The sequence below is a fragment of the Magnolia sinica genome, chromosome 5, assembly GCF_029962835.1.
Source record: "Magnolia sinica isolate HGM2019 chromosome 5, MsV1, whole genome shotgun sequence".
NCBI classification, from domain to species: domain Eukaryota; kingdom Viridiplantae; phylum Streptophyta; class Magnoliopsida; order Magnoliales; family Magnoliaceae; genus Magnolia; species Magnolia sinica.
In genome coordinates, this window is record NC_080577.1 from 42,521,229 (window position 1) to 42,548,920 (window position 27,692).

A 27,692-nucleotide genomic window follows, 5' to 3' on the forward strand; every position below is an offset into this window, starting at 1 on the left:
GTAGCTTCATCGATGGCCAATACTTCATCCAAACATTCTCTAAGAACTATCCGGGACTCTCTATTCCACAGTTCAATCGGAATCCCCCAAATCAAAAACCACCCAATCATGCTCCCGAGAGAGGATTCATCCTCCCATTTTCAAATTGAGAGAATCGGACCATTATTAAACATCGTAATTGCCATGATCATCTAATCAAGGTTAGTAACTGGTTTCACGAAATCCACAGCTCCATGGCTGAGAGATTTTGATTTTGTAATCCCAATTTTCCAATCTGCAACACGCTTTCAACTAGACCCTCACCTGCAAGAGGAGCCCCTTGCTTCGTTGAAGCCACCATCGACCACAGAAGCCACAATCTCACCTTTTCCACCATGGCCGAAGCGACTCGGATCTCCTCCCCTTCTGCCAAGGGATTCTTCCATTCCCATCTTTCCAACACCAAGGCTCCTTCTACCCCTGTCACCTTTTCATTCTCTTTTTGCTGAGACTCAGGCTTCCTTTTTCTTGTTACAACTTTCGCATTGCAGTTGGGCTTCTCCCCTACTGTGATCGCACCTTTACCGTTACCACCCAACATCTACTTCCCCCTTGCATCCCCTATCTTTCACCGATCTTTCCCCAACTCTCGTTGTGTCTCGGGAATCTTCGAATTGTCAGGATTCTAATCAACATTCAACTCAATAGTTAGTAAATCTAAGTTAGAAATTTCAGGAGTTGAAAAGATATTTGAAGTAATTACATCTGTTATAACTATTATAAAATAAGTAAATGAACAACAAGCTATTGCAGATTTTTTTTTGAGTTTGGTAACTACTTGACCGAGTTTTGAGTGGAGCCAGCAAGCTTTAGAACTATGTTGCAGAATACAAACAGCTCAATGGGCAGTATTTTGGAAAGGGAATGATAGATTGGTTATCTTTCTATAAAGCCCATATTCTTTTTTCTCTTTTTTCTGTCATGGGAAACCAATTACCCTCTTCTTCTTTCAATAATCCCGACCAATCATCTAGTGCAACCAAGTTTTCAGAAACCCAAGCCAATTATCTAGTGCAATGGCCCAACATATTCCCCTTATTGGATGATCCTAGCCATCCAATTGTGGGCCTCCAAATATAAAATGGCAGCCAATGGTCCACTCTAATGTGGGCCTGATCAGACAATGATCCATAATTTTTGTCCATGTAGAAGAGGCCTACCATATGATCTGTATTCAGATCACCAAAAGGTGCGGCCCACATGCACTATTTGTGGGACCAAATAAATTGCTTCATTTTTATCATCTCAAGGCCGAATCCATGTTCTTGACATCTTTCTTTCCTTTTTTTTTTTTTTTTTTGGAGAGATTTCTTGGCATCTCATTTCTTAGGCAGAAAGCTTGATCCAAAGAAATTGCAAAAAAGCACACATGCAAGGCAACATATAATTTCTTATAGAAAAGAAAAGGCAATTTGAAGCTCACAACATCAAAATTTTCAAACTCTATCGCCTGTAGCAAAAAAGGCTTGAATGAAACCAACCCATTTGTTTTGTAGTGTGGAAGATGTGGATATGCTGCTATAGTTTTCTTGTAGAAAGAAAAATCAAGTTGTAGGCTTGCAGCTCTGAATCTAAATAAACCAGTATCTCGGTGTATTATAAAAAATTTAAAATTAAAATTAAAATTAAAAATTAAAAAAATTAATTAATTTTTTTTTTTAAAAAAAAAAAAAACAGTTTTAGAGGAATATAATGCATTTACCTCTCTAGAAGCATCACCATTTCACAGTGTGGGGTATGCGGGAACAAATCAACAGCCATAGCTTTCACAGGTTGGAAAGGCTCTGAGTTGGGCATAGATTTGGCCCTGTGCCGTGCCAGACCAGCACTACTCATTTTCCTCCATCCTCGGTTGTTCTTCCCTTTCTCGGGTTTGTCTGGGGATGGCGTGCACAACTCAATCGCATTAGCTACTAAGGTTTCAGGATTACATGAGATGTACCTGAAAAGGGGGCCAAAAAAAAAAAAAAGAGACCATGAGAAGAGAGGAATGCCCATCAGATGTAGGAAAACAAATAATCTGGGTGTAGGCTTGCAAAAAAGAAAAAAGACAAAAAGGCATGTAGAGATTCAAATCCAAGACGTACACAAGCCGCCGTAGACTTGGGTGAGTCCTTAGAGCTTTAATTACCTGCAACACATTAAATGTCAACATAGTTTCAATCAAACTAGCATAAAAATAAAAATAATCAAAATTCTAAAGACAGTTTTTATGGTATGAATATCAGGACCAATAAATGTGGATAATAATGGAAAGAACAAAGTGTGGTGGATCAATAAAGTAGATCATATCTTTTACTGTTTAAAAAATGAAAGGTCATAGACGATTCATGCACTTCCTGACAATGATGTTGTGCATGCACAATCATTATGGCATTTGCATATATTTGCTTACTGAGGCAAGGCTGACTAGTCCAAATCAACTCAATTTAGCTGGGTTTAAGGCCATATCCAAAGTACGATAAAATGATACAAGATAAACTGCTCAGACAATTTTTGTGTGAAACGTGAGCTTTTCTTTTTCATTAACTTGGGTGAGTTAAACTTGAAAATCTGAGGATTGATTTCTTAGGGCCTGTTTCGATTGGTGGAAACCAACAAGTAGACCACCACCACAACCACCATCATCATCATCATTGTTGTGAGTAAACCGGCTGCATATCACACCGCAATGATGCAGACCCGAGCCACAACAAACCTAGATCAAACCCTAGGTATTAGAATTCAGATCTAATACCAATCTCAATCCGTGCACTTTGCAAAAGCACGATAAACGAAGATAGAACAATATAATAAAGTAGATAACCAAACCAAAAGCAAACAACCACAAACACAACAATATTTTACGTGGAAAAACCCTTGCGAGAAAAAAACATGGCACAAAGCGACGGAGATCTCAACTATAATCAAAATATAGAGTACACTCGCCTTCTTCAATTATAAGAGAGAAAACACTCACATGGTATAAGCCCTATTTTAAAAACGGGCTTAAATACCCTCTTTTCAAAATTGCTCAAACCCGATGAACCAGTCGACCGTGAACTACATAGCGAGTCACGGTCGACCGTACCCTGCATAATACATGGCATCTGTACAACAATCTCCACCTTGACTTGTATTCTACCAAGTCACCATGAAGACCTACTGTGCAACCGCCACCTTGAGCGTAAATTGCTCCCTGCATCCCTCCACTTAGAACATAGCTCCATCCGCGCCCCTGTGCATGGATGCCCAATCTCATCAATAACTAGTGAGATTGATCAAGCCCAAGTAGTGCTTGAACTTTTCTGTGGTCACCTGTTTTGTCAACATATCTACGACATTCTCGTCCGTATGAATCTTCTAAAATAGAATCTCTCTTGAAGCAATGAGCTCCCGTATCTTATGGAACCTCATCTCGATGTGCTTAGTTCGCGCATGATACACCTGATTCATCACCAAATGGATAGCACTCTTAACTATCACAATGCAATTGAATCGCCTCATGCTTCAACCTGAGTTCTCCTATTAGACCTTTTTAACTACAATGCCTCCTTTGAAGCCTCTGTCACAGCCATGTATTCCGCTTCAGTTGTAAACAACGTTATCATATACATTGTAGCGTATATCTCCAACATACTAGACCACCTGCTAATGTGAAAACATATCCCGTAGTTGACCTCTTGTTGTCCAAATCACATGTATAATTCAAACCACATAGCCTACAACTCCACCCGAAGCTACGCATCCCTTGAACATGATTCAAGTATCAATTGTGCCCCTGAAATACCTTAGAATCCACTAAATAGCATTCTCAGGGTCCTTCCCTGGATTCTCTATATATTTGCTAATCACATTGACTGTCTGTGAGATGTTCGGCCTCGTGCAAATCATTGCATACATCATACTCCCCGCTGCACTCGCATACGACACCCGTGACATTTCTGAAATCTCTTCCTTTATACTTAGAGACGACCTGGTCGACAACTTGAAGTGACCTACTAAAAGTGTGTTAACTAGCTTAACACCTTCCATATGGAACCTTTCTAGCACTTTCTGCACATAACCCCTCTGAGAAAGCCATAGTTTCCCAGACTCTATCTCTGCTTATCTCCATGCCTAAGATCTTCTTTGCAGCACCCATATCCTTCATGTCAAACTCATTGCTTAATAGAGACTTAAAGCAAATGTATCTCTGTCTTGTCCTTTACAGCCATCAACATATCATCTACATAAAGCATCAGTAAAAAGTAAGACCTGTCCTCAAGTACCCTGTAGTATACGCAGCAATCATACTCACACTTATTAAACCCAATCTCCATCATGTATGAATCAAACCGCTTATACCACTGCCTTGGAGATTGTTTAAGCCCATACAGTGACTTCAGCATACACACGTGGTGGCCTTTCTTACCAAGCTATTCAAAACCTAAAGGTTGCCTCATGTAAATGACTTCCTCCAAGTTCCCATGAAGGAATGTTATCTTCACATCAAGCTACTCTAATTCCGCTACCATCGCCAGTAGCACCTTGATTGATGTATGTTCAACGACCGGACAGAAAACTTCATTATAATTCTCCTTCCCTCTACGAGTACTCATTCGCTACAGGTTGTGCCTTATACTTTTCACCCTCCCTTTCTTTTAATGCTTCTTTCTTCTTGTAGACCCATTTGCACCCTGTATCTCGATGACCTTTAAGAAGTTCCACCAACTCCCATGTCTGATTCCTGTGTAGAGATTTCATCTCTTCCGTCATGGTCAACATCTACTTGTCACCATCCTTTCCAGATTTCGCCTCTTGAAAGGTGGAGGGATCTCCACTCCCTGTGAACAATGCAAAAGGCACCATGTCCTTGAACCCGTACCAAACCAGGGCTCTAATGGTTCTTTTCTCCATGTTCCCGACTATACTTTCTTGGGTATTATGTTGATCATTTTGCTCAGTTTCTTGCCCTTGCAGAATTTCACCTTCAGTCACCTGCTCAACTGGCTCCACTTGCACTGACAAATTCTTAGTCTCACCATGTGTTTCTGACTTCTTTGTTGCAGTGTCCTTATTGGTCTTTAGCATAGATGCCTCATCGAAGACGACATCTTTGCTAATAATCACCTTCTAAGCAACTGGATCCCAAAGCTTGTAGCCCTTGACACCTTTTTTCATACCCGACAATGATGAACTTCCTAGAGTTTAGATCCAACTTCGACCTCTGTCCACTCTACACGTGAACATATGCTAGACACTCGAAGATTCTCAATCCTGAGTAATCGACGTCCTTGTCTGTCCAAACTTCATCTGCAACCTTGGATTCTAACACTATAGATGGTGACTAATTTACTATGTAGCATATCATATTCACCGCTTCAGCCCAAAAGCTTTTAGGTAGCCCCGCATGTAACTGCATACTTATCGCCATCTCCAACAGAGTTTTGTTCATCCTCTCTGCCACCCTGCTCTACCGTGGGGTCCCTGGAGTTGAGAAGTGCCTTGTGATGCCTTGATCTTTGCAGAATTCTATGAATTCCGCCTCTCTGTACTGCATGCCATTGTCTGACCTAAGACAGTCTTCTAGTTTGCTTTTCTACTTCCGCCTTCCATTGCTTGAACTTGGTAAACACCTCAGACTTGTGTTTCAAGAAGTAGACATTTCCTCGAGTAATCGTCTATGAAGGTCACAAAGTATCGTGCTCCTACCTTAGACAATACTGTCACCGGCCCTCAGACATCGGAACGAATATAGTTGAGCACCCCGTTTCTAGTGTGTGTAGCAGGCTTAAACTTTACCCTGCACTACCCTGCACAACTTGCCTAGGATGCAATGCTCACAGAAATCCACCGTGCACATCTTAACTCCATTTAACAGTTTCCATTTATGAAGTTCCATCATGCCCCTCTAGCTCATATGCCCTAACCGCATATGCCACAATTTTGTATCATCTGTGCTGGATTCTGCATGTGAGGTGGTAGTGGCCTCACCCATAATTGTGCTCTTGACCAACTTGTACAGATTTCCAACCTTATGTCCCTTCATCAACACCATTGCACTTCTAGTAACCTTTAATACACCACTGGATGTGATGAACGCTCCTATTCGTATCTAAAACCCCAAAGGATATTAAGTTTTTATTTAGCTCTGGGATATACCTGACAACATGGAGTCCGTATGACTGTGTCAAACATCCTTACATTGATGGTCCATATTCTGATAGCACTGCATGTTGCATCGTTCCCCATCAGAACACTTCCACTATCATAGGACTTGTAGGAATTGAACTAAGTCCTATCTGGGCACATGTGATACGAACATCCTAAGTCTAAAATACAAGTGTTTGAAAGACGACTCATACCAGAAGAGACCGAGAGGAGGCCTCGTTCTGAGTTCTCTTCTGCTACACATTGATTCACATGTGTTCCCTTTTCCTTTACTTTCCAGGTCATCTTTCTGTTTCTGGTAGTCTCTCTTGAAGTGCCCCTTAATGTCGCAATAGAAGCATCCGTCATTTGCCTTCGATTTCGATCTAGACTTTTTCTTCTTGTCAGACCGAGATCATTCCCTAGATCGCCCACATCCCTAACCCCCTTTCACGACTAGCCCTTCGGCTTGAGAGTCCTCATCACTCGACTTCTTCCTCATCTCGTTGGAAACGAGCATCGCAATGATTTCTCCAAGCTTCATTATATTCTACCCATACAATAGAGTAGTGACGAGATGGTCATATGACGCGGGAAGCGATGCTAGAAGTAGCACCACTTTGTCTTCTCAGGTTTTGTTTCCAACAACGCCTTGCTCAACCCTTGTGAAACAATAATATCCTTGACCTTCCGCTATCACCAACTAAAATTGTTCTTCCCATCAAATTTTTGTATATCGAATTTTAATCTTGACATCTTCATTGAATCTCGAACATCCAACCTAACGCTCTGATACCACTTTGTTGTGAGTAAACTGGCTCTATATCACACCACAACGATGCAAACTCGAGCCCGACAAACCTGGATCAAACCCTAAGGTATTAGAATTCTGATCTAACACCAATCCCAATCCACGCGCTTTGCAAAAGCACGATAAACGAAGATAGAACAATATAATAAAGTAGATAATCAAACCAAAAGCAAACAACCACAAACACGACGATATTTTACGTGGAAAAACCCTTGCAGGAAAAAACCACGGCACGAAATGACAGAGTTATCAACTATAATCAAAACCTTAAGAGTACACCACTCACCTTCTTCAATTATAGGATCGCCCGATCTCCCATTGCAATGCACACCTCTAGGAAACCCTAGATCCCTTGAGAAAATCATTTCCCAAGCCCTTTACAAGTGTAGAAACCCTCTCTCTTAGCAAAACCCTAGCCCCTTTAAAGAAAACACTCGTATTGCATAAGCTATATTCTAAAGACGGACTTAAATACCTTGTTTTGCACAACCGCACAAACCCGATGGTCGCACCACAGTCGACTAATGATCAACCGTGAACTACACAACGAGTCACGGTCAACTGTGGATTCTCATGATCGACCGTGAACTACACAACGAGTCATGGTCAACCGTGGATTCTCACGGTCGACCGTACCCTACAGAATGCAAGGCATCTGCACTACAACAATCATCATCATCATCATCTAAGCCTTATCCCAATCAATTGGGTTTGGCTACATGAATCTCGTTCTAACCATTCAACTCTATCAAGGGCAAGACCTTTAGATAGAGCATAGGTCATCAAGTCTTTTCTTACTACCTCCATCAACATCCTTTTGGACCTTCCCATTGCCCTTTTAGAACTTTCCACTTGTAACAACTCACTCCTAACTAGCGTGGTTCTTGGTCTCCATTGCACATGACCAAACCATCTAAGTCTACTTCCCCCCACCTAATTACCTATTGGGACCCAAAAAAAAAAAGTAGATGAGGAAAGAAAAAAATCACATTTGACAAAAATATGGAAATGGATATCTGTCGAAAATAATCGTTAACCTGTTGTTTTAGCATACATAATCTCAAATGGAAATGTGAAATGGTCAATGGTAAAAAAGTGGAGAGTTGTCTCTCAAAAAAGGGTGGAAATCTTCATTTATTAGCTTTTAGAGAGAGAAAATGGCCCTTTTCTAAGGAAATCGGTTTCCTCATTCCTCATCTTTCACAAACAAGGAAAACTATCACATATGAGGAAATCTTTTTCCTTCTGTCAGTTACCTTTTATTTGCACCAATCCAAACAGGCCCTTTGCTGACTAAATTCTTCTGAAAATAAGGAGTTCCATGGACACAAGCTAGTGGTAAAGATGCTACGCATTTAAGTGTCCTCAAGTGTCTAGCATTGCTACATAATAAATCAAAACACATGTTTGCAATAAACAAATGGGGCTTTGACCATGTTGCCATTAAGATGTGTTCGGGCAAGATGGAGCATGTGCACCTTGATATTTTAATGCAGCCAACCAGTGGATCTCGAGCATGACCACCATGTTTCCATGTCACTCATGTAGTTGTGTTCAGCACTATATGCCCCCCCCCAATGACCCTACTTTGTTTGCTTGCCCTTAAGGGTCTGTATGCAATAGTCAGCTGGGGTTAGTAATGGACGGACCTTGTTGACATGCGAGTAATGTTAATGTGAGCCTCTGCCACAGACAGTTTCCAAGAGATCGGGTAAAAGAGGAACATTGATCTATTGTAGGCAGCCAATTGTTTAAAAACATGCTGATATACCTTTTAAAACTCAAACCCTAAATTGCTAGGAGAAGGCTAAGCTGATGCAGATTTCAAGTAAATTTTAGAAAATGATGAGCTAACAAAAAACCAATTGCTATATAAAGAATTCTTGGGCTGCATGAACATCAATTTCTCCCCTGGAAAAAAAGAAGAAGAAGAAGAAGAAGAAGCAAGAACTACAATTCTTTGGTAGTTGGCTTATGCTGCTTCCGAGTTTCAATGATTCAACTCAGCTGTTCTTCTATAAAACTAGGAAGTTGTCATTTAATCAGCCAAGTCAAACATGTAAATCAACAGATATGCTTCTGAGCCTATTGACAATGCCAAAATATACAAATATTTGTGCCATATATTTGAATAAATGTAACTAATTACATCAAAAAGGGCACAGAACATGTCTCCTACTCCAACCGCCCACTGGCAAGTGCAAAAAGTGTCCCAGCATTCAAAAACTCAAGTTCAAATTAGAAATTGGCCCTTAGTTTTCTAAGTTGACCAACTGGGTCAATAGAAATATAAACCAATTTTATAAAATCAATATGACCTTCGATAAAATGAGTTTAGATGGGACCAGGACCCAGACAAATTGAGTTGAATTGACTGAGGTCCAAGGCAGGCAGCACATTTTCAAGCATTGTCATAAACAATGAATCATATAAACAACAAAAATGTAGTTATTACTTACAATGGGATGAAGACCGACACGTGGAGGATCGACGATTGCTACAACATGTTTAAATTGCCGCACAGGCACATCACTGTTTACATTCTCTTCTGAAATGCAATTCTTCTTACTCGGATCTTTGAACTCCTCAAGGTTACTTTGCTCGCTACCTGACATGCTTTTGACATCAGCCATTTCGTTATCCAAGTTTTCATTGGGTATGGAAGCATCAACCGTATCTTCTTTCGTGGAATCCACCACTTCCACCCCTCCCTTTGGTACCTGTGCAGCTTCCAAGCTTTCATTGCTTCTGTCAGCTGAACAATCTGACATCTTCTCGGCACCTTCATCATTCATGAGAGAATCAGCATTGGATGCACAAGCATCTTGGTTTTGTATTTTGTCAACATGGGCACCATCCTCTTTGCCCCCAGTATCCTCACTGTTGTTACTTTCGGAGACATGCAGGGTTTCGTCCTGCTGTTGTGCCAAGCTTAGGTACTCTCGAAGTAGAGAACCCATTACATCCTCCGCCTGCCACATCCAACATCAGATGCAAAGACAGCCACACGGTCAGAACAAACCAATAAGCATGAAAGAACAAACTGGCTACTCTTGTATGCATTTCCAGCATCAGATTTTTCTTGTTCTCTATGAAGTAATTATAGAACATTGCAGAAATGAAAATAAGGATTCAAGAATAACACCAAAGAAATAACATGTGAATTCTCTAGGGAGTAAAGAAACTAGTGTTGGTCTGGATAATGTTATGAAAATCAATACCCCGACTCAAAACTCAGCTGAGTCAACCAGTTTGGACAGGACCTGACCTCAGTCCCAAAAATAAGCACATTTATCATTTAGCACAAGGACAACATGAAATGAGTAGTTGCTATAATAACAGATCTGACTCACTGATCCAATAAAGCACCTACTTATGATGCTTCAATTAGCAGGAGTAATAGCATCTAAGTAAATATGTGGGGGTTATCATTCACCACCCCACAATTCAAAACTCTTAAGCCATCTGAAATTAAGTAAGCAGACATGTCCCTTTCCCACAACAAGATCGTAAATCTCACCTTCGCACAGACAAATCTGCAGTTCTTAATACCATTGATCTCTGCATTCCTGTGAGCATCTGAAACTGCAGAGGCATTCATTTCAATGCCAACAACCTGGTGGAAATTTGGAAAGTCAGAACAAGTATCCATCACAGTAGGTTAAAGTAGGCAGAAAAAATCACTGGTCCAAATCAGATCCATACAGTTGAGTACTTGAACAAGTACTTTTTGAGAATTTAAAAGCAGATGTTGGAATGTTTTAGAGTTTTGCAAGTGCTCGGTCTCATCTACTTGATCAGACTAAAAAATAAAAATAAAAAAATAAAAAGGCTCCAAGTTCAAGCATTTGGTTGAATTCCTTAAGTACTTGATTTTCTCAGGTTACAAAATGTATTAGCCCCTTGACCTGAGTCTCAATTGAGTGGAGCCAATTCGATGAAATTCTTTTAGTAAATGATTGAGAACTTGAACCTCAGAATCAACATGGTGACCTTATAATATTCAAAATTGCATTAATCATGGAGACATCACACAACTGAAGACCCTGAAATATAATTGAAGTAATTATAGAAACAAAAGAAACAAATGAATGATGGCATGTTTCTTTAACAATCTGTTCATTTTCATTCAACATTCGCCATTTTTTTTAACCAAGCAGCACAGGCCTTTAGCCATCCAATCTGTTCATTTTCATTCAACATTCGCCATTTTTTTTAACCAAGCAGCACAGGCCTTTAGCCATGCAACTTAGAGAAACATGCGTGTCAATATCAAACACTGCAATCGTATAGAATATGTCCCTCTGACACCTGATGCAGTACTGCATTTTATTGAAATTTGGTCATGAAGGATAATAAAACATGAAAAAATATAGGAAGAAGTGGTGAGAGAGTAATGAGAGAGGCAAATGAGAACGCTGAAAATATTGCCAAGGAGTGGCGACGGAGTCAATTTGTATTGGATCCTATTTGTCTCTCTCCTAATCTCTTTTCCTTATTGTACTTCTATTCCTTTATCAACGGAGTCGCTGTTATTGATAAAAAGAATGCTATGAACCAAGAAATCAATGGTTTTCTTTTCCATTAATAACCCTATTGGCATATGTTAGGCATGCCTGTCTGAAACTTGGGCTGGACATGGAAATTCTTTTATACGGAGTTCCTTTCTTTTATGAATAGGGGAGTGTGGTAGTTGCATAGGCCTTGTGTATGGAAAGATTTCGAAGCACAACACGTCAACACTATTCAAGAATTACTATGCGGGATTCAGTATCTGAATATTACCATACCAACGCGGTGTGCTAAAGTTAGGCCAATTGTTCCAGTCCCACAACATATATCAAAAAGCAAGGTATCTGGACCCAGACCAGCCCAATCGCCAGCAAGGGAGTACAGCTTCTCTGCAGCAAGGGTGTTAACCTGCAATCTCGTGAGTCATGAAGCTGATGTTTTACTTGAAGAAATCTGCAACAAGACATAAGAGTAGATTTTCTAACTTGAAAAAAAGCTGTTGGTGATATGCTGAAACGGAGATTGCTTATGTAGTCATGAATTCTTGTTTCAACAGCATTTGGGTCCTCCGAGTTAGCAACGCCTTCCGCTTTCGGTATTGTTAGTGGGAGCAACGGGGAATCAGATGGTGCTGCATTTGATATGCCTTTGTGGTCCTGCATGAGAATCAGCGAATCATTGCACATGAACAAATTGGGCAAAACAAATTCAGGCAACAGGCTAAAAGTTCATATGATCCTCATCCTTCCCTCAATTCATAGACTCTGATTAGTGATCCAATGTTCAGTTACTTCGACAGAGACAAACCAATGTCTGTCTGATGCAAAAGCTTAGACTCAATGCCACACGTTTCTGTAGATATACTGTAATGCTGCATGATAGAAGACGGGATAAGAGGTGACCAGGAGTATACAGGGGGACGACCAGTGGGGTAAGCCATTGAAGACGAGGAATAGGTGCAAGCGGATAAGAAAGGAAGGAGACTGTGCTGTTGGGGCTCCTCCTTGAACTCCCAACCCTCTTCGTGGAATCTTTCCTAATCCCTAATGGGTGGACGAAGACAAATTTCAGGAGGGTGTTTGGCAGTGTAGCTCTGATTAGGGAGGTGGTGATGCTGAAATGGAAAGAGACAGGAGAGATTAGAGGGTTTGCTTTCGTGTGTTTGGAGTAGGGAGAGGAGGCTTCCACAATGTCGAGGGCCATTAATGGAAGAATCTATGAAGGCATGAAGCTCTCTGTTCAGAAGGCAAGCTGTGGGCAAGCTTCGGTAAACCACCAGATAGCTAGAAAGAGGGAGAAGAATAGGGAGAATGGGGTGGTGGGGAAGAAAAAGGACAGTGCAAGGATACTGAGTGAGGCAGACGGTGGAGACAGACAAGGTGGGGTGGAGAGCGAGGCAAGGAAAGGGGTCTCTTATCAACGAATTATGTAATGGTAACAGTGGCCATAATGGCCACCACTGTTACCTTTACAATACGGGTCGTAACAGCTGTTAACGGCCATTACAGTCTCTTTTTTTATTGAAAGAAAAAATTCAAAAAAAAAAAAAAAAAACAAACTATATTAGCCCCGTAACGTTGAAGGAAAAAAAATAATCCAAAAAACATGTATTTGCCCTGCAACAAACCCTTACGGGACTATTACAACCTTTACAGGGGGCATACCAGGCTGTTAACAGCGGTTACAAGTAATTTTTTCCATAACAATTGTTATGACCCCGTTACATGTAACGGATGCCACTGTTACCTTTACGTAACGACTTTTACGGCCTTGCAACGGCCTTTACAGCACACAGTCTCTCTTATAGAGACATAGTAGTTTCCGGGGAAAGGAATGAGGAAAAGGGAGTTAATATTGGAGAAGGGGAAAAGGAAGGGGAAGGTCATCGGGAGATGGCCGATGAGAAGTGGTTGCGGAAGGAGGAGCCAGATGGGGCTGTAGCAAGAGCCCATCCTGCAATAGTGAGAAAACACCTGTCAATCGTTGTAATGGAGCATAGGGGTGAAGTTTGTGGTGGGCTCTACCATGGTGAGGGTGTGGAAATGGGTGTTGGAGAGTGTGGAGCCAAGGGAAAACCAATTCAAGCTCAGACCTCTATCTGATACAGAGGTATGGATCTCCCTTCGCCCGGAGGTCGAGATTGAAAGTTGCTCATCGCGGGGACACTCCTCAAGGATGGTCAGATCATCAAATTGGGCAGATGGGAGGAAATGTCAAAGTTCGAGTATGAGGAGGGATGGTACAATTTATGGGGGGCTTCCAATCAAACTCTAGTTCATCGAGGCATTGCATATGGTGAGGTCGTGTGCCAAGGAGGTGACAACAATCGACCAGGCAACAGATTGGCTTGGAGGCCAGATGGGGCAAGATTGTGCCTAAGCAAGAAGATCGGGATCTGTGCCGAAGAAAGTTCTCGTTGGAGTTGGGGAAATCTTAGTGGAGGTAAGAGTGGAGAGAGAGTGGTCAAAGGAGGCTAAGAAGCATATCAGTAATGGCGAACAACCGCTCAAAGGCAATGCGATTGAGAGGGGTGGTGATAGAGTGCAAGTTTTGTACTCCAATAGAGGACCGAAAGCAAGAGGAGAGACGTGGGAGGAGCAAATGGATCATTAGGTGCAGAGAAAGTGCTTTCATGACGACACAATGACTTTAATGAGAAAGTTGCAACGGGCAGCATCTCGATTGTTGATAGGTCCCAACAAATATTCAAACAATAAAGTGATGTTTTTCTCTTCGGGTGAGAAAGTACCGCAAGGTTTGGATAACAATTGATTACTTGATAATTCACTGACAACTGTTGGCTGCTTAAATAAGCAAAGCCGCATACAAAGCAAACCGAAACAAAAGGAAATGAGAAACTAACAACTGGACGCAGACACATGTAAAGCCACACATGCAAATGCACGTAAAACAAAACATAACTGCATGAGATAAAAGTGACGTAAATAACGCCACTACTGAAGACCCGTTCACAACTGAAGACCCATTTTCACGTAAAACTCTCAACTGGAATGACCCAGTCCCTCCCACGTTGCTGCATGAGCTCTAACGGTTCCGTCTACTTCCTGCTACGTTGCATGCAGCATGCATGCAACGATCTTTCACGTACAGGCTCATCCCAGATATTTGGGATTCGGCTTATGGCCCCTCGCAGATCGTCGTGGCCTATCAATACCTCCCCCACCCAGTGGAACCTTGTCCTCAAGGGCCAGATTCGGAAACATCTCCCGTAGCTTGGCTGTTAGCTCCCATGTTGCCTCCTCGTCTGGAAGATGCTTCCATTGCACTAAGCTTTCTTCGACAAGCTGGGTTCCTTGTTTGATCCAGCGGTAGTCTAAAATAGTTTGCGGCTCTAATATGACTACCCCTTCGTCAGTGAAAGGTGGTAACTCGACTTGTTTAGTCTCATCAATCCCTCCGTTGACCTGGTATCGTTTAAGCAATGATACGTGAAACACCGGGTGAACGCGTGCCTCTTTTGGTAGCTGTAATTTGTATGCGACAGGTCCGATCTTCTCTAGAATCCGGTAGGGTCCATAAAAATGGCTAGCTAGTTTCTGATGGACCCGTTTGAAGACCGTTTGCTGACGATATGGATGCAGCTTCAAAAGCACCCAGTCACCGATGTTGAACGTGATGTCCCTTCTCTTTTGATCTGCCAGCTGCTTCATTCGATTCACCGATCTTTCTAAGTTGGCCTTCAATTGTCGTAACAGTTCATCTCGGCTCATGAGTTGTTGGTCGACTTCGTGTACTAGTGAAAGCCCTTCATTGTACGTCGGAATGGAGGGTGGCAACCTTCCATACAACACCTGGAAAGGGGTCATCCCAGTCGAAATATGGTATGTTGTATTATACCAGTACTCAGCCCAAGGTAAATAGGAACACCATTTCCGTGGCCACTGATGAACGAAACACCGTAGATACTGCTCGACGCAGCGATTGATGACTTCCGTCTGGCCGTCCGTCTGCGGGTGGTATGCGGAACTAAGCTGCAGTTTAGTGCTAGACATCTTGAAGAATTCTTGCCAGAAGTTGCTGATGAAGATCGGGTCCCAATCACTAACAATGGACTTGGGCATCCCGTGGAGCTTGAAAATGCCTTCCACAAATTTTTCTGCCACATTTTTTGCAGTAAAAGGATGGCTTAGAGTAAGAAAATGTGCAGACTTACTAAGTCTGTCGACAACCACCATGATGGTATCCCTTCCTTGTGAGACCGGTAATCCTTCAATAAAATCTAAGGTGATGTCGTCCCACACTTGGGATGGAATTGGCAGTGGCTGAAGAAGCCCAGCTGGAGCCAATGTCTCGGCCTTTATTTTCTGGCAAACCTCACACCCCTTGACATAGTTTTGCACTGCTCTATGCATCCCAGGCCAGTAAAACTGTTGTCCCAGCTTTTTGAACGTACATAAGACGCCCGAATGACCCCCCACCTTGGTGTCATGCATTTCGTGTAACAGTTTGGCCCTTAAGGCGGCATTGTTCGGAACAATGACCCTTCCTTTGTATAGTAATATCCCTTGACGCCATGTATATGATCCTCCGGGTTGTTCTGTGGTCATACGGACCTTCGACTGAATGTACTGGTCTTCTTCTGCAGCTTTTTTTATTTCCTCCCATAAGCTAACCTGCGGAAAGAAAATATGGTGAAGAATGGGACTGCCCTGTTTTCGAGAGAGAGCATCAGCTGCAGAGTTCTCATGGCCCGGTCTGTATTTGATTTCGTAATCGTAGCCCAAAAGCTTAGCAACCCATTTTTGTTGTTCCGGAGTTGCTATTCGTTGCTCTAGAAAATATTTGAGATTACGTTGATCGGTCTGAATATAGAATTTTTGGCCTAGAAGGTAAGGCCGCCAGGTGCGCATGGCTTCGACGATAGCCAACATTTCTTTGGCGTACGTCGACCAGGATTTCTTGGTCACTCCGAGGGCTCGACTCATGTATGCCACTGGTTTGCCTTGTTGAGACAGGACCGCTCCAATTCCGTCCCCGGATGCGTCCGTTTCAATAGTGAAAGCATCGTTGAAGTTTGGCATGGCTAATATAGGAGTGGTCGTCATGGCCTGTTTGAGAGCAAGAAAGGCGGTTTCAGCTTCTCCATGCCATCCGAATTGGCCTTTTTTGAGAAGATTGGTGAGAGGCCGAGCTATAATGCCGTAATCTTTGACGAACTTCCGGTAATACCCTGTCAAACCTAAAAACCCACGTAGTTCCGAAATGTTAGTAGGTCGAGGCCAGGCTACCATAGCAGCAATTTTATTTTCATCCACCTTCACGCCCTGACTAGTGATGATATGCCCCAAGTACTCCAATTCTTGCTGCCCAAATGCACATTTGCTAGCTTTAACAAAGAATCTGTGCTGCCTCAATATTTCGAAAGTCTGCCTTACATGCACTAAATGTTGATCCCAATCCAGACTATAGACTAAAATATCATCAAAGAAAACTAATATGAATTTTCGAAGATGATGTCGAAAGATGGAGTTCATGATAGCTTGGAATGTGGAAGGTGCATTACATAAGCCGAATGGCATAACCAAGTATTCGTAATGTCCATTATGTGTTCGGAAAGCAGTTTTATGGATATCACTTGGTTTAACTCGTACCTGATGGTATCCCGCCCGCAGATCAAGCTTGGTAAAATAAGAAGCACCGTAGAGCTCATCCAACATATCATCCACGGTGGGGATCGGAAATCGGTCTTTAATGGTTGCGGCGTTGAGCGCGCGATAATCTGTGCAAAAGCGCCAATTCCCATCTTTCTTTTTTACCAGCAATACAGGTGACGAGAAGGGGCTAGTGCTAGGTCGCACAAGCCCGGATTGCAGCATATCTTGGACCTGCTTCTCGATCTCATTCTTTTGATAATGCGCATACCTGTAAGGCCGAACATTAATCGGTTCGGTTCCTTCCTTAAGGGCAATGCCGTGGTCTACCTCCCGTGTTGGTGGTAAGCTCGAGGGCTCTATGAACAAATCTGAGAATTCCTGCAATATCTCCCGCATGCTTGAATGAATATTCTCTTGTGGTTCCGTAAGGGCAACCTGTAGGCATAAAGCAAACAGAGCATGGCTAGGATGAATTTTTTTAGTTAGCTCTTCGATTGATGCCGCTTGGATATTTTGCCCATCGATGCCTACCAATCTCTTGGTCTGGTTTTCCCACATGAATTCCATGGTTAACTCCCTCCAATCACACACCACGGAACCAAGGAGCTCAAGCCATTGAATTCCCAAAACTATGTCCAACCCTGTGAGAGGTAATGAATAAAGGGTTAAGGAAAAAAAAAAGTGCCCTGCAAATCGATTTGTACCTTCTCAAACCTCCCTTGGCATCTGAGATTTTCTCCATTAGCAACTCGGACCGTGAAGCTTTTCGTAGGCACCACCGGTAGACGCAGCAGATTGGCCATACACTCGCTAATGAAGTTGTGAGTCGATTCGCTATCAATTAACACAATGACGTCGTGTGCACAGATTCTGGCAGTGATCCGCATGGTTTTTTGCGCGGTCCATCCCGTTAGTGCATGCAACGTAATTTCGGGTTCAGGAAGTCCTTCGTGATTTTCTCCAGATGGCTGTTCTTCGGTGACCTCGTCGCATAATAGGTCGCCATTATCCTCGTATCCCTCCAACATGAGTATCCGTGGTCCCTGACATTTGTGTCCTGCAGTAAAACGGTCATTACAATTGAAACATAAGTTTTGGGCTCGTCTCCGCTGCATTTCGTCCCAAGAAAGTCGCCGCACAGGAACGGCAAGGGCTGGTGGTGCTGCTCGATGAGTAGGGGGAAGAGCTAGGGGAGCTCGCGTTGGTGGTGCAGGCCTTACAAACCTCCTCTGTCTAGCAAGTTGATCATCCTTCATTCTTGCTAAACTGATAGCTTCTTTTAATGTCTGGGGCTTAAACATCCGTATACCATCCGAGATGTCTGTTCTTAAGCCGCCCATAAAAGTTCCTACAAGAGCTCTTTGCGTCCATCCCTGTACTCGATTGCCCAAGCGCTCGAATTCCCGTTGGTAATCACGCAAAGAACCAACCTGCCTTATCCGCGAAAGGGCTTCATCAAAATCTTCGCACTCCGAAGGCCCAAAACGAGCCCAGAGTTCGTCTTCAAAATTTGCCCACGAGAGAGCTCGTCCTTCTTCTTGGAACGTCCTGCGAATCCACTGCCACCATTGGTTGGCCTCTCCTTCCAAGTGATAGGAGGCCAAGGAGACTTTTTGGGCTTCGGGAGTATTTTGAAACTCAAAAAATTGGTTCACACGATTGAACCACTCCGTCGGATCATCTCCTGAAAATCAAGGAAATTCAAGCTTTGCTGTTTTGGAAGATACCACCAGCCGTCCCCCGTCGTTGCCTTCTCGGTGATGGTTGCCGTGGTTGGGGTTCTCCTGGTTTGCAAGCAAGACATCGGAGAGGCGGTTGAGAGTTTCTTCCACATGACAAAGCCTATCGGCCATGCCGAGCTCCATCCTGTGTAGCCCATCTTCCAGCTGCTCAATACGCTCTTTATTGGTTCCCATATAAAACCTGGCTCTGATACCAATGATAGGTCCCAACAAATATTCAAACAATAAAGTGATGTTTTTCTCTTCGGGTGAGAAAGTACCGCAAGGTTTGGATAACAATTGATTACTTGATAATTCACTGACAACTGTTGGCTGCTTAAATAAGCAAAGCCGCATACAAAGCAAACCGAAACAAAAGGAAATGAGAAACTAACAACTGGACGCAGACACATGTAAAGCCACACATGCAAATGCACGTAAAACAAAACATAACTGCATGAGATAAAAGTGACGTAAATAACGCCACTACTGAAGACCCGTTCACAACTGAAGACCCATTTTCACGTAAAACTCTCAACTGGAATGACCCAGTCCCTCCCACGTTGCTGCATGAGCTCTAACGGTTCCGTCTACTTCCTGCTACGTTGCATGCAGCATGCATGCAACGATCTTTCACGTACAGGCTAATCCCAGATATTTGGGATTCGGCTTATGGCCCCTCGCAGATCGTCGTGGCCTATCAATTGTCAAGTGTGACAGCTTCAGGGCACATGGCACTCGAAGAGAACTCAATTACTTGTTTGACAAGGGAGATATTAGGATAAGCACATGGCACCACTCGAAGTTCACTTGAATGGGAGGAGCTCGAGATAGAGGTTCGGGAGGTCAAACAAGAGGCTTGGTTGTCTCGTATCGGCTTCGATCCAAGGCTGTTTCGTCCAAACCAAGAGGCAGAGGGCATCTGGTAGCTTAGCATTAAAGAAATGGGTGCATGTCGTGAGGAGGCGTTGGAGGAGGTAGTAACTGGGCAGATTGAGACACGTGTTGAGGGAGACATGTTGCATGCTCCCACACATGTTGATATCTCCTTCTCTTACACCTGTGCCTTCCACTTATTTCAATCAAATGTGGAATCAAGCTTATAAAGGCAACGAGATAGATTATATTTCATTCCCCGAACTCTCAAGCTAAAGGGTATTGGTGTTTTCCACAGAAGACCTTGATAATGATCTTACTTCTCTGCTGAAATCTTCTTGTGAGATGGAGATGGAAGAGGAAGATGATAGTAGGAGTAGCAACTTCCATCAAGGTGGCAAAGGCATTGCCTCCTATAACTAAGACGATGGAACTGGAGAATTTGCTTGAAGAGCCAGAAGCTCACAGGGAGGGCAATGAAGGAAGGCAGAAGGAAGTTTTGGAGGTTACTCCGTTGCAAGCAGCTGGAGTTGATGATGTTGTTAGGGAAGCTATTGAAGCTCTGTAGAAAAAAGGCATGGAATGAGGAGACAATGGTTGAAGTTAGACTTGATGCTCATGTTGAAATAGTTAGGGGCAGGAGATGGATTAAAGAGGCTTTGAATCATGTGAGGAGATAAATTAGGGCCACGTTTGGGGATACAGCATAAGATTATTTTGCCCTATTCCAACTCATGAAGACTCTGGGTCGGCAAAATCAGCATGTTAGTTACCCGAGGAAAATGCCAAGGTCACCAAAAGGCAGCAGAGAGCTAGCTAACCTTGCAACGAAAATCAAATACGACTTGGATGAAACATCAGGGGAAGCGAAGAAAGAAAGATGGGACAGGCCAGTTCCCAAGTGAAGATATTAAGCTGGAATGTGAGGGGCTTGAGGTGTAAGGATAAGAGGAGGCAGATTAAAAAGGTATGTAAAAATTCCAAGGAAAAGGTTGTTTCTTTTCAAGAAACTAAGTCAATGGGAATCAATAAGATTTCGTTGGAGCACGTGTAGGATGTGACATCTAAAGATTGGGTTTCTATTAATGTTGTTGGGACTGCTAAGGGCATATTCGTGGCTTGGTATATTAGTTTTTGCCAGAAGGAAAGTTGGTGGGGAGAAAATTTTTCTATCACGATGTTGCTAAAGGGAATTCCAAGGGGTGAAAAGTGGTTATTTACAGTCGTATGCAGGCCAAATGTAGCAGCACTGAGAGGAGAGTTCTGGACTGAACTAAATGAAGCCCATGTTAGAGCGGATTATCCCTAGTGCATGGGGGGTGACTTTAGTATCGCCAGATTCTCATTTCAGAAATCATTGAATGGTAAAATCAATAGCAGTATGCGAGGGTTTTTTGATTAGGTGGAAGCCAACGAGTTGATTGATCTCCCTGTGGAAGGGGGGAAGTGCAATTGGTGGTCAAATGGTCAAGACCTGGCAATAATGCCCAAAATTGACAAATTTTTATTGTCAATTGATTGGGTAGATCAGTACTCGTTAGTCCATCTTTGCTGATTGTCAAAACCTATATCGGATCACTGCCTAATTTTTCTAGAAGTAGATAAGAAGGATTGGGGGGCCAAAACCTTTTATTTTCGAATTACTGTGGTTGGAGGTAGAGGAATTTTCGAGTTTAGGAGAAGAATGGTGGAGCTCCTTTAGTTTGAAGGGCTATGAGGGATTCCAGTTGAGCAGAAAGTCGAAACTCTTGGAAGAAAAAAAATATGGAAAAGGGAGAAGCCTTGGGGAACGGGGAAATTGAAAATGAAAACATTTCAAATAGTATTCAAGCTCTTGGTTTGAAAGTGGAAGAGTCAAATCTGAGGTGGAGATGGCTACTCAGAAGAAATTGGTGCAAGACTGCTCGACCGATTAAAAGGAGATAAAATGGAAACAACGATCAAGAGCTACTTGGCTTAAAGAGGGAAACAAAAACACAAGGTTCTTTCACAACATTGCATGTGTGAGGGCCAAATATAACAAAATTAGCAAGGTAGTTGTGAATGAGTCAAAGGCAAATGAAAAACACAGGATTTGTGAAGAAGTGGCTCGTTTCCATAAGGAGGTTTTATTGGTTGAAAATTGGAGGCCTAAGTTAAATAATCTTCCCTCCAAAATCTTGTCATCTAAAGAGGATGCGTCACTCAGATCTTCTTTTTTCGAAGAAGAAGTCAAGGTGGATGCGTTCTCGATGGATAGGTATAAAGCCCCTAGGCTAGATGGTTACTTGATCGCATTTTTTAGTTTTTTCTTTTTTGGAAGAGGATGTAATGAATTTCATTGAAGAATTTTATGAAGTGGGGGGGAGGGGGCTCTCATCAGACATTGGCGCACTTTTTTATAGCAATCAACGCTAAAGTGACAAGTGTGGAAAGCTTACGAGATTTCAGACCTATCAGTCTTACCAATGGGCCCTATAAAATCCTCACCAAAGTTCTAGCTTGTAGATTTAGGCAAGTGTTGGCAAGAATCATATCTAAGAACAAAGGAGCTTCTATGATGGGGCAATAGATATTGGATAGTGCTTTGATAGCTCATTAGTATGTTGACTTTGAGCATGAGTGGGGTGAAGGGTGTTGTTTGCAAGTTGGATATCGAGAAGGCGTACAATCATGTTGAACGGGGTTTTTTTTTTATTATTACATGCTTCTTTTTTCTGTTTTTCTTCTTCTTCTTTTTTTCCCTTTTTTTTTTTGAATAGTGATGAAACTTTTTATTAGAAGCCCGCTAGCAACCTACTAGAACAAGAAAAGAATACGAAAAGAGGGAGCACAGTGCCCAAGGAAAAGAGGAGGCCCATTGCCTTGCCCTACAAACCATTCAGACAAAAAGAGGCAGACCGTAGCCATAACTGACTTAACCGGCCAAGAAAGATTTTGAAATTGCCTTCGGTTTCTTCCCCCCTAAATGGCCCACCAAACCGTAGGAAGATTTAGCAAGCAACTTGATCGAGTTTGCTTCCCTCCTCCACCTCCATGCCAAGCCAAGAAAAGATCTCGAACCAACGCTAGCAGAGCCCAAGAGACACCCGTAGCTTGTAAAAAATGGTCCCACACCTTTTGAACAAAAGGGCAGAAGATGAAGAGATGATCAATTGTTTCGGAGTCTCTCTCGCACTTGTAGCATATATTTGGAATAATAAGAGACCTTTTCTGGAGATTATCAATGGTAAGAACCCTCTTACGACCCACCAACCACACAAAGGCTGCAACTTTTACCGGCGATCCATAAAACCAAAAATGATAAGCATGACACTCCCAAGGTTCGATGTTAGCAAGGAGAATCCATTTGTATAAAGACTTGACTGAGAAACAACTGAAATTACTCCAACACCAAAGAAGAGAATCAGGACCTCCATTCACATTGAGGTGTTGCAGTCTATCCAAGAGGGCAATATAATCGATGACCTCACTATCTGTCAGATTCCTCCTAAATGGTAGCGCCCAAATCACCGAAGAGCCACAAATGGAATAACATTCTTTCACTGTTACGCCATACAAGGGGGCTAGAGAGGCCAAGGAAGGAAACGCTAGCTTTAACGGAGAATCGCCACACCAAATGTCCTCCCAAAATCTAATTCTAGAGTAGTCTCCCATAGAAAAGGCAACACCTTTCCAAAACCATTCTCTAAGACCTGACACCAATTTCCAAATATAAGAGGCCCTATAAAGGGATGACCTTTTGGTTTCCCGACTGCCAGCCTGAGTACCATACTTATCTACCACAATTTGCCACCAGAAGATCCCCTCTTCCAAGCCAAACCGCCACAACCATTTGCCCAATAGGGCATTGTTCATGGATTTCAAAACTCAAATCCCAGCCCCTCCTTACTCCACTAATTTAGAGCCTTCTTCTGCCCCTTTCCAAAGGAAGTCCCTCCTCAACCTCTCCAACCTATCAAGCACGACCGGGGGTCATTTCAACAAGGACATGAAGTAGATTGGCAATTTGGCATATTTGAGAAGGCAACCTTAATCAAAGTCAACCAGCCACCAAGGGAGAGGTATCGGCTTCTCCATCTTACCTAACCTTCTCCTAATCCTCTCTATCACCTTATCCCACAAATGAATAGGAGGTTTCCTAGTGCAAAGGGGGAGCCCCAAATAATAAGGAAATGAGCCAACCTTACACCCAAATAATGAGGCCAGGACGGAAACCTCGTAGCTAGGAAGATGAACACCCAACATCTCGCTTTTCCCCACATTGATCTTCAAACCGGAAACAGCCTTGAAACACACTACCACTTTCATCAAATTGTCCACCATGACTGTATTCGCATTGCAAAAAATAATCGTATCATCGACAAACTGAAGATGTGAGATCTTCTCTCCCAACCCTATGACATTAAATCCATGGAACAACCCAACTTCTTGACCTTTAACTAGTCATCCTTGAGAGGGCTTCCGCAACAACCAATAAAAGATGAGGATTTAAAGAAACCCTTCGGGGATCCGTTAACTAGAACTGAGAAGAAAGACAATCCCACACACCTTTGGATCCACCTCATCCATTTGGCTCCACACCCCAATCTATCCAACATATAGGCCAAGAAATCCCACTCAATGTGGTCATAAGCCTTCTTCACATCAAGTTTAACTATCACCCCTGAAGTGTTTTGCTTGAATCGAGACTTGATACACTCATGCATGATCAACACAAAATCTAGAATTTGTCTTTCCTTAATGAAGGCCCCCTGGTTAGGAGATATAACTCTACCTAATAACTCCCTAAATCTTGAAGATAACACCTTATCTAAAATTTTATACGGGCTCCCAATCAAACTAATAGACATGAAGTCCTTTAAAGTATCCGCACCTTCAAACTTAGGAATGAGAACAATGAAAGTAGCGCCCAACTCTGGCGATAATGTGCTACCTCCAAGAAATTCAAGGATAAACTCCATCACATCCTTTTTCCCGACATTCCAAAACACTTGGAAAATGAGATGGGAAAACCGTCAGCACCTGGAGCCTTATCCCTGCCCAAGCTATCTAAAGCAGCCTTGACCACCACTTCCGAGCAAGACTTCTCTAAATCTCTCACAACATCTTCGGAAAGACTATCAAACTAAAGCAAATCTATCCTCGGTCGAGCCCACAAAAATTTGGAGAGAAGCCATTGGTAATACCCCACAATAGCCTCGCACACATCATCCTACTTATCAACCCTTGATCCGTCCACCATAAGTGTCGATATGCGATTACACCTTGCCTTTGCTGAAGCAATGAAATGGAAGAAATGGGTGTTTTTGTCACCCTACTTTAGACACAAAGCCCTCGACCGTGATCTCCATTTGACTTCCTCTTCTTTTAAAACCTTAAAAAGATCCGACCTTAGGATTTACTGCCTTTGGATATCCTCAACAGATAACGAGCCTACCTCCCCCTTAAGATAAATCGAATGGATTTCTTCATACAATTCTAGCATACTAGCCCCCCTTGCCCTGAAAACCTCCTTCTTCAAAACCTTCAAATTACCTTTGAGAAGTTCCGGCTTCTTGTGAAGTTTAAAACCAGTTGATCCCTCCGAATTGAAGGATTCCCACCTGTCATAAACCAGCTCGGAGAAGCCTTGAAATTCAAGCCACATTAGCTCAAAACGAAAGGGTTTAGGACCCTAGCTGTCCACTTCGAACTGCAGCAAAATAGGCCTATGATTTGAAGTCAGCCTGGGAAGACCTATCACCACCTGTGGGAGTCTATCCACCCATCATGACGAAGCCAAGAATCTATCCAAACAAGAAAGAATACGAGGGCAGCGCCCATTAGTCCAAGTAAACTTGGCCCCTAACATAGGGATGTCGATCAAATTAAAATGCTGGATCCAAGATGAAAAATCTTTCATACTCCTAGAGACCTTCGAACCTTGGGATTTCTCGAAAATAAAGCGAATGGCATTAAAATCACCCCCAATGCACCATGGGACAGACCTCACCACAATAGCATTCAGCTCCTCCCAGAAATCAGCTCTCCTTATCGCTTTACACAGACCATACACACTAGAGGAGCCATCCGAAACCTGACGACACGTCGACCAAGATGACTGAAACTAAAAACTTGTCACACCAGTTGTCCTCTTTCTTCCAAATGCTCGAATTCCAGCCCACCAGAATAGCCCCCACCGAACCCACTACATCTAGAGAAACAAAATCCACATATTTTAACCCCCACAGTGAGTCCATATCTTGCCTACTAAAGGAGGATATCTTGGTTTCTTGGAGAGATATAACCTGCGCCTTTGACTTCATGCAAACAACTTTGATCTAACAGCGCTTATCCCGATCTTTCTAGTCCCCATAACATTCCAATTTAAGATATTTATTGGGATACAGAATTTGCTAGTCACCCTCGAACTGGCCCAACTAGCTTGCTCCCCATATCATAATTGACTGAGCTTTTGAGGCTTAACAACTCCTTTTGCCCCTTGCGGGTGCGCTTCAATTGCTTATTGAAAACCCCCTATGCCATTCTTCGATAAATTGAACTAGGGCCATAGCATCCTCATCGCGAGCCTGAAAAGCAATGTTGAGTTTCCTCCCTACTCTATCGATCGCATCTTTCGTCCAATCCAAATCCTCTTTTGTCAAGGAATTTTTGTCCGATGAGACTGCCGCTAGAATAGCCTCGACAAGGATCTAAGATTTGTGCCGCACACAATCTTTGATTCTCGTACGTATGGCCTGAAGCAAAGTAACACCCAACGTCTCCACGATGTCCACACTAACCAAGGCATTATCATCAACAACATTGGCGAACATGAGAAGCCTATCATCCCCATCGAACCCGAATCGATTTCCCCAAATCCTATTGAACCAACATGATAGTACTATCGTCGGATGAATCACCTAGTGCCACCCCACCATCCTGATCCTGAAGGCGGGAAGCACCAGGCAAGCCATGCAAAGTACCCCCGAGAGGAATTGAGGGTCAGCGCATCAGGATAGCTCTCGGCCCTCCTTGGTTATACGGCTAGAGTAATTTTCTCGAAGAAAAGGAATAAGGAGCCTCAGGAGCATTCTCACATGCGAGACTTAAGGTGAGAGAGACCTCCCCGCTCACGTGCCGAGGAAGGAACAACTTCGTCCTCACATGCAGCAAAGGGGGGGGACCAATCAACCGAGGGGCCTTTCAACCAAGCAATTGGGGTTAACATCCTTGACCCCAAAGAATCATCACGAAACCCTAAAGGCGCACGTATCATGGCGGGAGAGGTTCCTCCGAAGGAACAGGAAGGAGCCTAGATCAACGGGAGCTCCGAACCTACCACCTGTGATCGAACCAGAGGCTCATCAGTAGCCTCGATCCGAACCTCCAACCTTCAGTTAAACATGCCGACAACGTCCGAAGCATGCGCCTCCTCTCATTGCTCCATGTCATCCCGAGAGGGAGCACCCGACCTCCCCCGTGCTCCCGCGAGACTAGCACACCTCTAAGGTTGATCTGTGAAGGCCACGTGGCCACCTACCCCTTGCACCTTCTCCGGATGAAGACAACATGATCCCCTAGCTTTCAGTGCTCCACCAGCCCACATAAGTTGTAGAACTTCATCGCCCCTCCTACCTCCGTCGATGCCAAGCTGTGGCCCTATTTCCCAGCTCCTACATGCTTCTCCCCATCTGCTCGAGATCCCCCACGACAATTCCTTCACAACACTTAGCTGAAAGAGAATTTCCCCCACTCGAAGTAAAACAACGTTGGCGACAGGAGCGCTCTTCTTTATTTGATGCAGGTACGGGCATCACTAATGTCCTCCCCAATCTCCGACGCTTCATCGATTGCAAGAACCTTCCCAATACTTTCCCCAATAGCCAGGAACACCTCCTTATTCCAAAGCTCAAGCGAGATACCCCAAATAAGGTACCACGCCGATTCGCTGTCAAGGATAGAACCTTCCTCCCATCTCCCGATTGAAAGAATCAGGCCACCGTTGAACATTACCCTTGCCATAATCATCTGGTCAATATTCGA

At 43.2% G+C, this 27,692-nt stretch overlaps 1 protein-coding gene across 3 annotated transcripts in view; it reads right to left on the reverse strand.

The window, feature by feature from the left end:
* Positions 1-585: 585 nt before the first annotated feature.
* Positions 586-27,692, reverse strand: part of LOC131245974 (zinc finger CCCH domain-containing protein 24) — a 42,619-nt gene continuing 15,512 nt past the window's right edge. Inside the window, exons 9-15 of one of the 3 annotated variants that reach the window (XM_058245816.1) lie at positions 11,959-12,129; positions 11,747-11,881; positions 10,482-10,577; positions 9,421-9,933; positions 2,127-2,170; positions 1,742-1,981; positions 586-664 (exon numbers count right to left, since the gene is read on the reverse strand). In XM_058245816.1, the coding sequence (XP_058101799.1) occupies positions 601-664; positions 1,742-1,981; positions 2,127-2,170; positions 9,421-9,933; positions 10,482-10,577; positions 11,747-11,881; positions 11,959-12,129 (1,263 nt within the window). In that variant the 3' untranslated portion in view covers positions 586-600. Of the gene's footprint in view, positions 665-937; positions 1,611-1,741; positions 1,982-2,126; positions 2,171-9,420; positions 9,934-10,481; positions 10,578-11,746; positions 11,882-11,958; positions 12,130-27,692 lie in introns of those variants that run through there. The other 2 variants (XM_058245815.1, XM_058245817.1) reach the window with 2 other exon arrangements.